At 58.0% G+C, this 13,368-nt stretch overlaps 1 protein-coding gene across 1 annotated transcript in view; it reads right to left on the reverse strand.

Moving 5' to 3' along the window:
* The window catches only part of PIK3C2B (phosphatidylinositol-4-phosphate 3-kinase catalytic subunit type 2 beta), a 29,655-nt gene that overhangs the window by 3,234 nt on the left and 13,053 nt on the right, over window positions 1-13,368 (reverse strand). Inside the window, exons 9-24 of the mRNA XM_054648543.2 lie at window positions 12,774-12,920; window positions 10,848-10,881; window positions 9,729-9,924; window positions 6,936-7,058; window positions 5,582-5,749; window positions 5,152-5,263; window positions 4,937-5,079; window positions 3,982-4,170; window positions 2,835-2,928; window positions 2,664-2,758; window positions 2,199-2,379; window positions 1,394-1,501; window positions 1,212-1,304; window positions 828-957; window positions 495-631; window positions 233-402 (exon numbers count right to left, since the gene is read on the reverse strand). Of these exons, the coding sequence (XP_054504518.2) occupies window positions 233-402; window positions 495-631; window positions 828-957; window positions 1,212-1,304; window positions 1,394-1,501; window positions 2,199-2,379; window positions 2,664-2,758; window positions 2,835-2,928; window positions 3,982-4,170; window positions 4,937-5,079; window positions 5,152-5,263; window positions 5,582-5,749; window positions 6,936-7,058; window positions 9,729-9,924; window positions 10,848-10,881; window positions 12,774-12,920 (2,120 nt within the window). The remainder of the gene's footprint in view (window positions 1-232; window positions 403-494; window positions 632-827; window positions 958-1,211; window positions 1,305-1,393; window positions 1,502-2,198; window positions 2,380-2,663; window positions 2,759-2,834; window positions 2,929-3,981; window positions 4,171-4,936; window positions 5,080-5,151; window positions 5,264-5,581; window positions 5,750-6,935; window positions 7,059-9,728; window positions 9,925-10,847; window positions 10,882-12,773; window positions 12,921-13,368) is intronic.

Raw genomic sequence — 13,368 nt, forward strand, 5'->3', positions numbered from 1 at the left:
CCTCCCACCAGGACAAGAAGAGGGAGAGGTCACCTATTGCCAGGACGTGGAGAGGGAGAGGTCACTGTGGCCACCACTGGGATGACAGGGAGAGGTCACCCACCACCAGGACATGAAGGAGAGGTCACCCACCACAAAGATATGAAGGAGGGGTCACCCACCACCAGGACAAGGACAGGGAGCTTCCCCCTCAGCAGGGAGCAGGGCAGGAGGTCCCAGGGGCCTCTCTCACCTCTTGATGTTGCCGAACATCTGGGCGTGGCCCAGGAACCGGCCGAAATCGATGTGGAACATGTGGCCCGTGGTCTTGAGCATGATGTTGTCGTTGTGCCTGTCGCAGATGCCCAGCACGTAGGTGGCCACGCAGCAGCCGGCGCAGGAGTAGATGAAGTTTTCCACAGCCTGTAAGGAAGAGGGAAGGACATGGAGAAAGCATGGAAGCAAGGGGCTGGTCCCTGGAATGGAGGACACGAGGAGCGGGGATTCTTCCTCACCTTCTCGTACTCATCCTCCTCGGGGTTGTGTTTCTGCAGCCAGTCCGCCAGCGGCCGGTCCTTGAAGGAGCCGGTCACGCCGTGCTCCACCTGGATCTTCCGCAGGGTCTCGGCGTTGGGGATCATCTCCACCATGCCTGGCAGGTGGGACAGCAGGGTGAGACCCTTCAACCCCAAGAACCACGACCCCGATCCCCTCTGTCACCAACCCAGCCGCTCCTCACCCGTCACCACTGCGTGACAGGGATGGGCTGGTGGGATCAGACCCCAGGATGTCCCGGGCCATCCCCAGCCCCACTGGGGACCCCTGGGGACACCCAAACTCCGTCTCACCTCGCCCACGGCCGGTGGAGAAGCAGCGGAAGATGACCATGCGCATGTCCAGCCCCTCCTGCACCCAGATCTTGTTCATGATGCGGATCATCTGCAGCGTCAGCATGTCCTGCCTCAGGTCATCGCCACACTGCCGGGGGAAGAGCCACCAGGGCCATCAGGGCCAGGGGAGAACCATCAGAGCCAGGGGAGAGCCATCAGGGCCACCAGAGCCATCAGGGCCAGGGGAGAACCATCAGGGCCACCAAAGACACGAGAGCCAGGGGAGAACCACCAGAGCCAGGGAGGAGCCACCAGAGCCATCAGAGCCCTCAGAGCCCACAGCAGGGGGATCCTTGGAGGGCTGTGCCAGGATTTGGGCATTCCCAAAGGCGCCAGGCTGACCTTGAAGATGACGCGGATGTTCTCCCCGAGCGGGTCCACGTTCTGGAAGGAGAGCTTCAGCGGGACGGCGTTGGAGTTGAAGTAGGAGCAGTCCTGCCGTGGGAAGGAGGGCAGGGGCAGCCAGTCAGGGCGAGCTGGGGGCGGGCAGGGGAGCCCCCCGAGCCCCCCAGGCTGGCACTCACCCGGGGCACGATGCCCTTGACCAGCAGGCTGGGGCTGAGCGGCAGCCGGCACGAGCCGTGGGCCTTGAAGAACTGCGCCACGTCCTCCAGCCCCTCGCGCAGGATGGCCTGGGGAAGGGAACGGGGTGGGATCCGTGGGAATGGGGTGGGATACGTGGGAATGGGGTGGGGTGGGATCCATGGGGATGGGGTGGGATACGTGGGAATGGGGTGGGATGAGATCCATGGGAATGGGGTGGGGATGGGATGGGATCCATTGGAATGGAATGGGATCCACGGATCGGATCCATGGAAATGGGGTGGGGATGGGATGGGATTCATGGGAATGGGGTGGGGATGGGATCCATGGGAATAGGGTGGGATGGGGATGGGAACCGTGGGAATGGGATGGAATCCATGGGAATGTGATGGAATGGGATGGGCAAGGGACATGGTGGGAATGGGATGGGGATAGGATGGGCATGGGGTAGGGTGGGATGGGATGGAAATGGAATGAGGTGGGGGGCAAGGGATAGAGAGACCATGGAATAGGGCAGGCATGGACAGGGTGGGGATGGGATGGGATGGGATGGGATGGGATGAGCAAGGAACAGCGTGACCATGGTATAGAAATGGGATAGAGAGGGGTGGCCATGGAAAGGGGTCAGCATGGGATGGGGTATGCATGGAATATAAAACCCAGGGTGCACATGGGATGGGGTAGGAACGTGATGGGACAAGGCGGGCGTGGGACAGGAGGGGTGAGTGTGGGACAGGGGCTGGCACCCAGCACCCTCTGCACCCCTCCCAGCACCCTGGCACCCACCTGGCGGGCGGATGGGGCGGCGTCCCGGACCTGCTGTGCCAGCCTGGCCAGCGTGCTGACCAACAGGCACTGCCGGTCAAACTCCTCGCGCAGCCCCTTCCCGCAGCAGCACAGCAGCGCTGCCAGCAGGTACTGGTACCGGATGCTGAACTGGGAGTCCTTGAGGCCATCCTTCAGCAGCCTGCTGGGGACACACGGGGTCAGGCCAGGCTCGGGGTGCCATCCGACTTGGGGACACATGGGGTCAGGCCAGGCTTGGGGTGGCCCTTGGCTTGGGGACACGTGAGGGGCTCAGGGTGTCCCTCTGGTTTGGGGACATGCAGGGTCAGGCCAGCCTCAGGGTCCCATCTGGTTTGGGAACACATGAGAACAGGCCAGGCTCAAAGTGCCCCTCTGGTTTGGGGATATGTAGGGTCAGGCCAGCCTCAGGGTGCCCCCAGTGCCCCCAGAGCCCCCCAAACCCACCAGAAGAAGTAGTGGGTGATCTTCAGGTCACAGATGGCCCTCTTCATGAGGAAGCGCACCAGGGGGCTGTCCAGGTAGCACTCGTACTTCAGGGCCTGCACGGGGACAGTGTCACAGGGGCACGGTGGCACCGGTGGGCACCCCATGGCGCATCCCGCTGCCACCACGCACCTGCACCAGCTGGGGCAGGTAATCCAGCAGCTCCGTGTCCGAGATGGAGTCAATCCACTGCACAGCCGTCCTCCTCACCTCCTGGTCTGGGAACCTGCAGCCAGCACACGTTCCATGGGGTGACAGTGCCCTCCTGTGAGAGTCTGTCTGAATTTTCCTGAATCTGCCTCACGATCGTCATTTGGGGACCACTGAAGAGAAGACCCTGCCTGTCTAGAATCTCTGGTTCTGAAGGAGAAAGCCACACACCAACAAGGCCCTGAGACCTGAGAGCGTTGCTAAGCCATTGTTTTCACAGGTGTTGTTTGCTGTACACTGAGCCCAATGAGAAGGGGCACCGTGCTCTGTTTGCAACAACAGCCTTGGGAGCTGTCCCACCTCTCAGCCTGGCTGGACTTCTCCTGAGGTTCAGGTGGTCTCCCACAGCAGACCCTCACCTGTTTTACAACCACCATGACAGACAGACTGAGATGTAAGGAGCCTCTCCATCAAGGAGTGAGACATGGAACCCCCATGTGAAAAGGCCCCTCTGCTCCTCCCAAGGACTGGGACTGAAACCCCCATGTGAAAAGGCCCCTCTGCTCCTCCCAAGGACTGGGACTGAAACCCCCAGCCCGGGGCAGGTGTGTGGGGGAGGCAAGCTGACCAAAGCGAGATGTTTGCCTGCAGGTGTGACCACTGGACCAAGAACACAATGGCTCTGGTTTAGTGCTGAGAACATGGACTACCTGTTACATCTATTCCTTATTGTATCTGTTTCCCCCCCCTCAGAATTATCATAACAAAAACCTCTGAGTTAGTGAGAGATTTTGAGATCTCCCCAAGGTAACAGGCGGATCCTCGACTGGACTGGACCAAAGGACTTTGTCTCTATGTTTGGTAGCTCTATCTCCCCCTCTCTCTCTTCTCTCTATTCCTCTATCTTTTTCTCCCCCTTAATCCCTCTATCCCATTTTGCTATTATCATTCAATAAAGGTGCATTTGTTTTGATTATTACCCCAAACCCCCTGTGCCGTGTCGGTTTTTTGCACCCTGAGATCAACCCTAGGAACCATCACAACATCCGTTCACTAGGACGGATCGTGGCACCTCCTGCCACCGCCACACGGCGCTCGGGTGTCCCCACAGCCCACGGGGGTGGCTTACGTGGCGTGCAGCAGCCCCAGGGCGTCCTGGTGGCTCATGGAGCTCCACTGGCTGAGCAGGGCGTAGATGTCGGGCAGGCAGCCCCAGTCCCAGCTGGGGGCACTGGCCAGCAGCATGGGCAGGGCGCCGGGGGACGCGTGGCAGTGGCAGCGCTTCTCCCACAGCCGCTGCCGGTCCGCCTCCGTCAGCCTGAGGGGACACGGGGACAGCGTCGGGTAGGGCAGGGCAGGGCTGGTGTCAGGGGGAGGGGGGGGCATCCCTGTGACCCCAGAACACATGGGACGTAGGGGAGGTGGCATCCCTGTGACCCCAAAACGCGTGGGAGGGTGAGGAGGTGGCATCCCTGGGACCCCAAATGTGCATGGATTAAATGGCTGTCCCCGTGCCCAGGGGGGACTGAGCTGTCCCTGCCTGTCCCCCTGCCCAGGGGGGACTGAGCTGTCCCTGCCTGTCCCCGTGCCCAGGGGGGACTGAGCTGTCCCTGCCTGTCCCCGTGCCCAGGGGGGACTGAGCTGTCCCAGGAGTCCCCATGCCCAGGGGGGACTGAGCTGTCCCTGCCTGTCCCCGTGCCCAGGGGGGACTGAGCTGTCCCTGCCTGTCCCCGTGCCCAGGGGGGACTGAGCTGTCCCTGGCTGTCCCCATACCCAGGGGGGACTGAGCTGTCCCTGCCTGTCCCCCTGCCCAGGGGGGACTGAGCTGTCCCTGGCTGTCCCCCTGCCCAGGGACCCCCGAGCCAGCCCTGCTGTTCTTTGGGCAGCTGCTGACACCCGATCCCCCTGGGCAGCTCCAGCCGTGCCAGCCTGGCCCAGGCACCGGTCAGCTGTCCCCACGGAGGGGACAACAGCGAGGGCAGAGCACTGCAGAACCCCCAGCTCCAAAACCCCCAGCCCTGGAGGAAGGGACACGCCCTGTGTGTGCTGAGGGGTGTCACCGGTGTCCCCCCGGGTTTATTTACCAATACAGGGATTTTTTCTGCATGGCCTCCCGCAGCTGGCGCTGGTCCTCCTCCCCCAGGCTGCCGAAGTCGTACCTGGGGCTGGGCTCGGCCGCGGGCGGGCTGGTGAACTTCACCTCGAAGGCCGAGCTGGGGAAGTCGATCTGGGGCAGAGGCAGAGGGTGAGGGGACCCCCACAGGAGGCTTTGAGGAGGGGTCTGTGGCCCAGGACGTACCTGCAGGATGACGCTGTCGGGCTGGTTGAAGTTTGGGGCGCTGGACCTGGCCCTGGAGTTGTCCTGGGTGGCCGGCCACAAGCCCAGGAGCTTCCGCCCGCAGGTCAGGACCCTGGGGGGACAAAGGGTGGCACTGGGGGGACAATCTGCTGGGGCACGGGGGTGGCACCGCTGCTGGTGCTGAGCTGAGGCACTGGGGACCACATGGCACTGGGGACACTGAGGTTTTTGGGATCCCACAGCACTGGGGACCCCCAAGGTTCTGGGGACCCCATGGCACTGGGGACCCTCCTGGGATGCCAGCCCAGCCCCTCTCTGTGCCCAGGGTGCTGAGAACCCCATGGCACTGGGGACCCCGAGGTTCTGGGGGACCCCGAGGTTCTGGGGACCCTCCTGTGCCCCCCAGGGATGCCCAGCACGCCCCACGTACTGCCTGAAGTTGAAGAGGGGGGTGGTGACCCAGCCCAGGGCCTCGGGGACCCTCCGCTGTTTGTTGGCCTCAGAGGAGCTGCCCGGGGGTGGCACGGGCACGGCGAACAGGGTGACACTGAGCAGGGTCTCCCGGGGCAGCCGGTTCACCTGCACCGGGAAGCAAATCCTGCAGGAGAGAGGGGGGAACAGGCTCAGGGTGGTGGGGATGGGCTCAGGGTGGTGGGGATGGGCTTGGGGTACCAGGGATGGGCTCAGGGTGCCAGGGACCAGCTCAGGGTGCCAGGGATGGGCTGGGGTGCCAGGGACAGGCTCAGGGTGCCAGGGATGGGCTCAGGGTGCAGGGGATGAGATCAGGGTGCCAGGGATGGGCTGGGGTGCCAGGGATGAGCTCAGGGTGCAGGGGATGGGCTCAGGGTACAGGGGATGGGCTCAGGGTGCCGGGGATGAGCATGGGGTGCCAGGGATGGGCTCAGGGTGCAGGGGATGGGCTCAGGGTGCCAGGGATGGGCTCAGGGTGCCAGGGACAGGCTCAGGGTGCAGGGGATGGGCTCAGGGTGCAGGGGATGGGCTCAGGGTGCCAGGGACTTCCTCTCCCAGTTCCGTCCTTGGATGCCCCAGGAGAGCCCGGCCCTACAGCTGCCTTTTCTGCGGACACCGGGGTGTCCCTGGAAGTCCCTGAAGTCCGTGACGTCCCTGGGAGTCCCTGGAGGTCCCTAAAATCCCTGGAAGTCCCTGCAGTCCCTGAAGCCCCAGCCACCCCGCAGGTTTGGGGACTCCAGCCAGCTGGAGCTCCGGGAAGCCCGGCTGCCCTCTCTGCCCCTCGAAGGTGACCCCAGGGCCAGGGCCCTCCACGGGGAGCCCCGGCGGGCACTGACCTTGCCCCACCACCCGGGGGGGGCCGCCTGGGACCCCCGGGGCTGGGATTCCTCTCTGCCGCTCCCAGGGAGCTCGGGGTGGCAGCTACATCCCGCGGGAAGGACAGACGGACAGACGGACGGACGGACAGGGAAGGATCCCCGGGGAAGGATCCCCGCGCTCGCCGCCGTCCCTGTCCTTGGGGGCACCGGCGCCGTCTAAAATTATCCCGTCCCATCCCCACCTCCCGGGCCGCCGTGGATGCCAGGCATGGCGAGGGCTCAGCACGGCCTCCCCGCCTGCTCCCGGCGCTATTTTGGGAGCAGATCCCCTTTCCCGGGGGTTGCTATTTCCGGGCAATGACACAAAAACTTCCAACACCCAAAAAAAAAAAAAAAAAAAAGAAAACGGAGAGGAGGAGCAGGGGAGGGGAGGATGATGGGGAGGATGATGAAGGCAGCGTGGGTGGGATCCCCGTGGCCAGCCCGTGGCCTTACTGCTGGTCCCAAATGATGAGGTGGAAGAGGTATTTGTAGACGTGGGCCTTCCTGGTGAGCAGGGGGCTGCACAGCTCCTTCCCGCCATGGCTGAGGGAGCACGAGAGGTAGAAATCTTCATAACTGTGGGAGAAACACCCAGTGAGCCGGGTGGGGCCGCCTGAGCCCCTAAATCCTGCCCTGAGGATGGGGAAGGGGTAGGGGAGGGCTTTACCAGGGTCACCAGAACCCCTAAATCCAGCCCCAAGGATGGAAAAGGGGATGGGGCTTTATCCTGGCCACCTGAGCCCTTAAATCCTGTTCTGAGAATGGGAAAGGAGTGGGGCTTTACCCAGGCCACCAGAACCCCTAAATCCTTCCCAAGGATGGGAAAACCAGGATCATCAGAACCTCTAAATCCTGTCCCAAGGATGGAAAAGGGGTGCTGGGGCTTAATCCAGGCCATCAGAATCCCTAAATCCTGCCCCAAGGATGGGAAATCCTGGATCATCAGAACCTCTAAATCCTTCCCAAAGGATGGGAAAGGAGTGAGGCTTTACCCAGATCACCAGAACCCCTAAATCCTTCCCCAAGGATGGGAAAACCCAGATCATCAGGGGCCCTAAATCCTGTCCTGAGGATGGGAAAGGGGTGAGGCTTTACCCGGATTACCAGAACCCCTAAATCCTGCCCCAAGGATGGGAAATCCTGGATCATCAGAACCTCTAAATCCTGCCCCGAGGATGGGAAAGGGGGACAGAACGGGGCCATGTCCCCCCTCCCGGTGTCCCCAGCACCATATGGCACGGCGCATTCCGGCACACGGGGGGGCCCTGCCATGTGGCAGGTGCCGAGCGACAATCCGGGCAGGGCCGCGACAATCCGGGCAGGGCTGCGACAATCCGGGCAGGGCTGCGGGGCGCGGGGGTCAGGGGCTGGCGGCATTTCCCAGGCTCGCCGCTTTGTTCGGAGCCACTCACCAAGGGGAATACATTAAGGACAAGGACAAAGGCGAGGGGTCCCCGGCGGGGCGGCTCTGCCGGCGCCGCTGTCGCCACCCCCCGGTCCCCTCCCGGTCCCCCCGCGCCGGGCACGGGCACGGAGGAGCGGAACAAAGGGGCCACGCCGCTGGCGCGGGGCGCGGGGCCATCTGTCACCTCCCCCGGGTGGCGCGGTGGCCTCGGGATGAGCCAGCCCGGCCCGAGATGCGGCGACATCGCGCCCTGGATGGCAGTGCCAGCGATCCCGGGGACACACGCTGGGATTTTGGGGTTTCCCGGTGCCAGCGATCCCGGGGACACACGCTGGGATTTTGGGGTGTCCCAGTGCCAGCGATCCCGGGGACACACGCTGGGATTTTGGGGTGTCCCAGTGCCAGCGATCCTGGGGACACACGCTGGGATTTTGGGGTGTCCCAGTGCCAGCAATCCTGGGAACATGCTCTGGGATTTTGGGGTGTCCTGGTGCCAGAGATCCTGGGAACAGGCTGGGATTTTGGGGTGTCCCAGTGCCAGCGATCCCGGGGACACACTCTGGGATTTTGGGGTGTCCTGGTGCCAGCGATCCCAGGTGTGCTGGAATTTTGGGGTGTCCTAGACACATAATGGGATTCTGGAGTGTCCCAGTGCCAGCGATCCCAGGAATGTGCTGGGATTTTGGGGTGTCCCAGTGCCAGCATTCCCAGGAACAGGCTGAGATTTTGGGGTGTCCCAGTGCCAGCAATCCTGGGAACATGCTCTGGGATTTTGGGGTGTCCGGTGCCAGCGATCCCAGGAATGTGCTGGGATTTTGGGGTGTCCCAGTGCCAGCATTCCCAGGAATGTGCTGGGATTTTGGGGTGACCCGGAGCCAGCATTCCCAGGTGTGCTGGAATTTTGGCGTGTCCTAGACACACAGTGGGATTCTGGAGTGTCCCAGTGCCAGCATTCCCAGGAACAGGCTGGGATTTTGGGGTGTCCCAGTGCCAGCAATCCCGGGAACACGCTCTGGGATTTTGGGGCATTCCAGACACACCATGGGATTTTGGGGTGCCCCAGACACACGCTGAGATTTTGGGGCATCCTAGACACAAAGCTGGGATTTTGGAGTGTCCAAGTGCCAGCATTGCCAGGAATGTTTTGTTTTTTGTTGACTCTCTCAGGTTTGTTTTTTGTGTTGTTTTTTTTTTTACTATTGCATTTGTATTTGTAATTTCCCTAATACAGAGCTGTTATTCCTATCCCTACATATTTACCTGCGAACCCCTTACTTCCAAAACTATAATAATTTGGAGAGAGTGGGGGGTTTACATTTTCCATTTCCAGGGGAGGCTCCTGCCTTCCTTAGCAGCCACCTGGCTTTGCAAAGCAAGGAACCAGGTGAGGAGGGCAGGGCTGCAACAGGTGATGGGGTGAAGGCCAGGGGGCAGGTGAGGGCTTTACCTGGCGGCCCAGGTGATGGGGCAAAGGGCAGGGTGCAGGTGAGGGCCTTACCTGGCAGCCCAGGTGATGGGGCAAAGAGCAGGGTGCAGGTGAGGGCCTTACCTGGCAGCCCAGGTGATGGGGCAAAGGGCAGGGTGCAGGTGAGGGAGGCCTTACCTGGTGGCCCGGGTGATGGGGTGAAGGGCAAGAGGCAGGTGAGGGGGGCCTTACCTGGTGGCCCAGGTGATGGGGCAAAGGCCAGGGAGCAGGTGAGGGCCTTACCTGGTGGCCCAGGTGATGGGGATGCGGTGGGTGGCATTGGCATAGACAGTGAAGGCCAGGGTGCAGGTGAGGAGGGCCTGACCTGGCAGCCCAGGTGATGGGGCAAAGGGCAGGGTGCAGGTGAGGGCCTTACCTGGTGGCCCAGGTGATGGGGATGCGGTGGGTGGCGTAGACGGTGAAGGCCAGCGGGCAGGTGAGCAGCCGCGCCTCCTGCGCCACGCCCAGCTCGCGGCTCCCGGGCGCGGCCGTCTGGAAGTCGGCGTTGAAGGTGCTGCAGTAGAGCTCCACCAGGTTGAGGATGGCGGCCGTGAGGCTCTCCACGATCCTCTCTGAGGGAGACATGGATGGGGATCTGTCAGTGCCTCAGGGATCTGTCAATCCCTGAGGGAAACGTGGACAGGGATCCATCAATCCCTCAGGGAAACGTGGACAGGGATCCATCTATCCCTCAGGGAAACATGGACAGGGATTCATCAATCCCTCAGGGAAATGTGGACAGGGATCCATCAATCCCTCAGGGAAACGTGGACAGGGATCCATCAATCCCTCAGGGAAATGTGGACAGGGATCCGTCAGTCCCTCAGGGAGCTGTCAATCCCTCAGGGATCTGTTAATCCCTCAGGGAAACATGGACAGGGATCCATCGATCCCTCAGGGAAACATGGATGGGGATCTGTCAGTCCTTCAGAGAAATACGGACGGGGATCCATTGACCCCACATGGATTCATCAATCCCCCAGGGAAATAGAAATATGGACAGGGATCCATCAATCCCTCAGGGAAACATGGACAGGGATCCATCGATCCCTCAGGGAAACACAGACAGGGATCTGTCAGTCCTTCAGGGATTTGTCCATCCCTCAGGGATCCGCCAGTCCCTCAGGGAAACAAGGGAAGGGATCCATTGATCCCTTAGGAATCCATAAATCCCTCAAGGATCCATCAGTCCCTCTGAGATCCATCAATCCTTCGGGGATCCATCCCTCAAATCTGGATTTGGGACCCCCACGCTGCTTCCCCCCCACTCAGGGATGCATTAATGATGGCGGAATTCCAAATTTTTCCATTTGGAGCTCACAAGGAGTAACAACACCCCCAAAATCCTCCTTTTTTTTTTTTTTGTTTCTTTTTTAACCAGACCGGTTTCCAACCCGTTTTTTGGCCTCAAGAACTGAAGGGGGAGGAGGGGTTTGAAGATGAAAAGCATGGCACGAACTTGAGCCCAGAAAGGGGAGCAGGAGAAGAGAAATACCTCGATTTTCCTTCTTGGCCAGAACGTTTGGATCCTGTGGGGGGAAAGGAAAAAAAAAAAAAAGAAACACATACGAAAAAAATTGAGAAACCACCAAAAAAAAGAGAAACCACCAAAAAAACCCCAGAGAAACCACAAAAAAAAAGAGAGAAACCACAAAAAGAAAAAGAAGAAACCCTTGAGTGCTGCCAAGGCGGATTTTACGTAACCACCCCAGGCTGCCAGATCCAGGCTGCTCCAGGCTATTGAGGGATTTTCCACGTGGTGGAAAGGAGGGAAAAGAGCCAGATGTGACAATTTTTTTTCTCCTCCCACTCCTGGCTAAGTTCCCCTGGGCTGCAAGATAAGTGTGGGTTCTATTTGCCATCTGTTAAAGGTGGAGCAGTTATCTCTTCTTCATGGGCAGTTTTCTTTATCTGTTCCACAACCAATCCTCCTCCAGGAGATCTCTGCTCTTCACGGGCCATTAATTATTAATTATCTTCTGTCCATGGCCAGTGAGTGTCCCAGCAGGGCTGATCCAATCCCAGCATCCCATGGGGAGAAGCTCCGCCCAGGGGAGGAGCCAAGCATTCCTACCTGGGTACAATCTGAGCTTTGGGACAGCCCAGCAGCCTTTGCCCAGGGCATTGCCAGAGGAGCAGCTTCTGCTGCCCTGCATGGCCAGAGGGAGCCCAGGCCCATCTGCAGCAGCCCTGGAGCTGCAGAGGAAAACTCCCCCCTTGTGCAGGATCCCTGCTCCAGCAGAGCCACAGCTGGCACTGCAGGAGGGCTGAGCCCCCATGGGATGGGGCTGTGCCACCCCCTGACACACAGGGGGACAGGGCAGCTCCTCTTCTGACTCTTCCAGTGCTTTGTTTTGTACTATTGCATTTGTATTTTTAATTTTCCTCGCAAAGAACTGTTATTCCTATTCCCATATCCATGCCTGAGAGCCCCTTAATTTCAAAATTATAATAATTCAGAGGAAGAGGATTTACATTTCTTATTTCAGGGGGGGCCTCCTGCCTTCCACAGCAGAACCTGTCTGTTCAAACCAAGACATCCACAAATCACCTTCAAGCTCAGGATAATAAAGAACTGTTATTCCTATTCCTATATCCATGCCTGAGAGCCCCTTAATTTCAAAATTATAATAATTTAGAGGATTATTCAGAGGGTTTGCATTTTCCATTTCAGGGGAGGTTCTTGCCTTCCACAGCAGAACCTGTCTGTGCAAACCAAGACATCCACAAATCACCTTCCAGCTCAGGATAATAAAGAACTGTTATTCCTACTCCCATATCCATGCCTGAGAGCCCCTTAATTTCAAAATTATAATAATTCAGAGGATTATTCAGAGGGTTTGCATTTTCCATTTCAGGGGAGGTTCTTGCCTTCCACAGCAGAACCTGTCTGTGCAAACCAAGACATCCACAAATCACCTCCCAGCTCAGGATAATAAAGAACTGTTATTCCTACTCCCATATCCATGCCTGAGAGCCCCTTAATTTCAAACTTATAACAATTGGGAGGGAGGGGGTTTCAAGTGCAGGAGTTAAATTAATAATTGACATTAGTTGGAATTGGAAATTGCCATTAGGTGGAAGAAGACAGTTTTCCATACTAGGCTAGCAGAGAGTCATTGAGGTGCTTGTATGATGAGAAGAGAATGATTTTCTCATGCTGACAACGTTTACACAGTGTCCCAACACCTTCAAGTCCTTGCAGGTATTTCAGAAATAATAAATCGCTTATGCCAGTAATTCAAAAAAGTGTTTTTTTCAGAAACACTTCGATTTCCCATTCAAAACATTCCAATTCAATTTCAAAATTCAAAATTTCAATTCAAAATTTCAATTCCAAAAAATTTCCAACAGTTTTCCATTTCAGGGGAGGCTCCTGAGCAGAACCTGCCCGTCCAAACCAAGCCCACCCCAGGCTCACCTTCTGGATTTTGGGCTGCATGCGGGACGGGCAGGGCGGCATCTGGTTGAGGGCAGCCGTGATCTCCTGGGACTCCACGGCCGCCAGGGCGTTGCAGATGGCCATGACCGACTGGATCACGCGCTCGGCCTTCATGGGGACATCGCCCTGAGGGACAGCACAGGGGGGCAGCTGGGATCAGGGGCAAACGGAAGGCGTGGCTGGGGGGGTGAGTTCTGGTTTTCTGTTAGAGGTCGGGCTGTTGTCTTTGTTTCTTTGTCTCTTAATCTCTTATATTCATGTTATATTATATTATATTATATTATATTATATTATATTACATTATATTATATTATATTATAGTATATTTATAGTATATTTATTTTTATAATTGTAATTATATTTATATCATATATCTTTATATATTATGTTATGTTATATGATATGATATCATATCATACCATATCATATCATTGTATATAATATTTTAATAGTTTATTTTATTTATATTTATATTTAATCTCTTTATATCCTCTATCTATACATATACATTATATTACATTACATTACATTATATTGTATTATATTATATCATATCATATTTTAATAGTTTATT

This window comes from Agelaius phoeniceus, chromosome 25 (genome assembly GCF_051311805.1).
Source record: "Agelaius phoeniceus isolate bAgePho1 chromosome 25, bAgePho1.hap1, whole genome shotgun sequence".
Lineage (NCBI taxonomy): Eukaryota > Metazoa > Chordata > Aves > Passeriformes > Icteridae > Agelaius > Agelaius phoeniceus.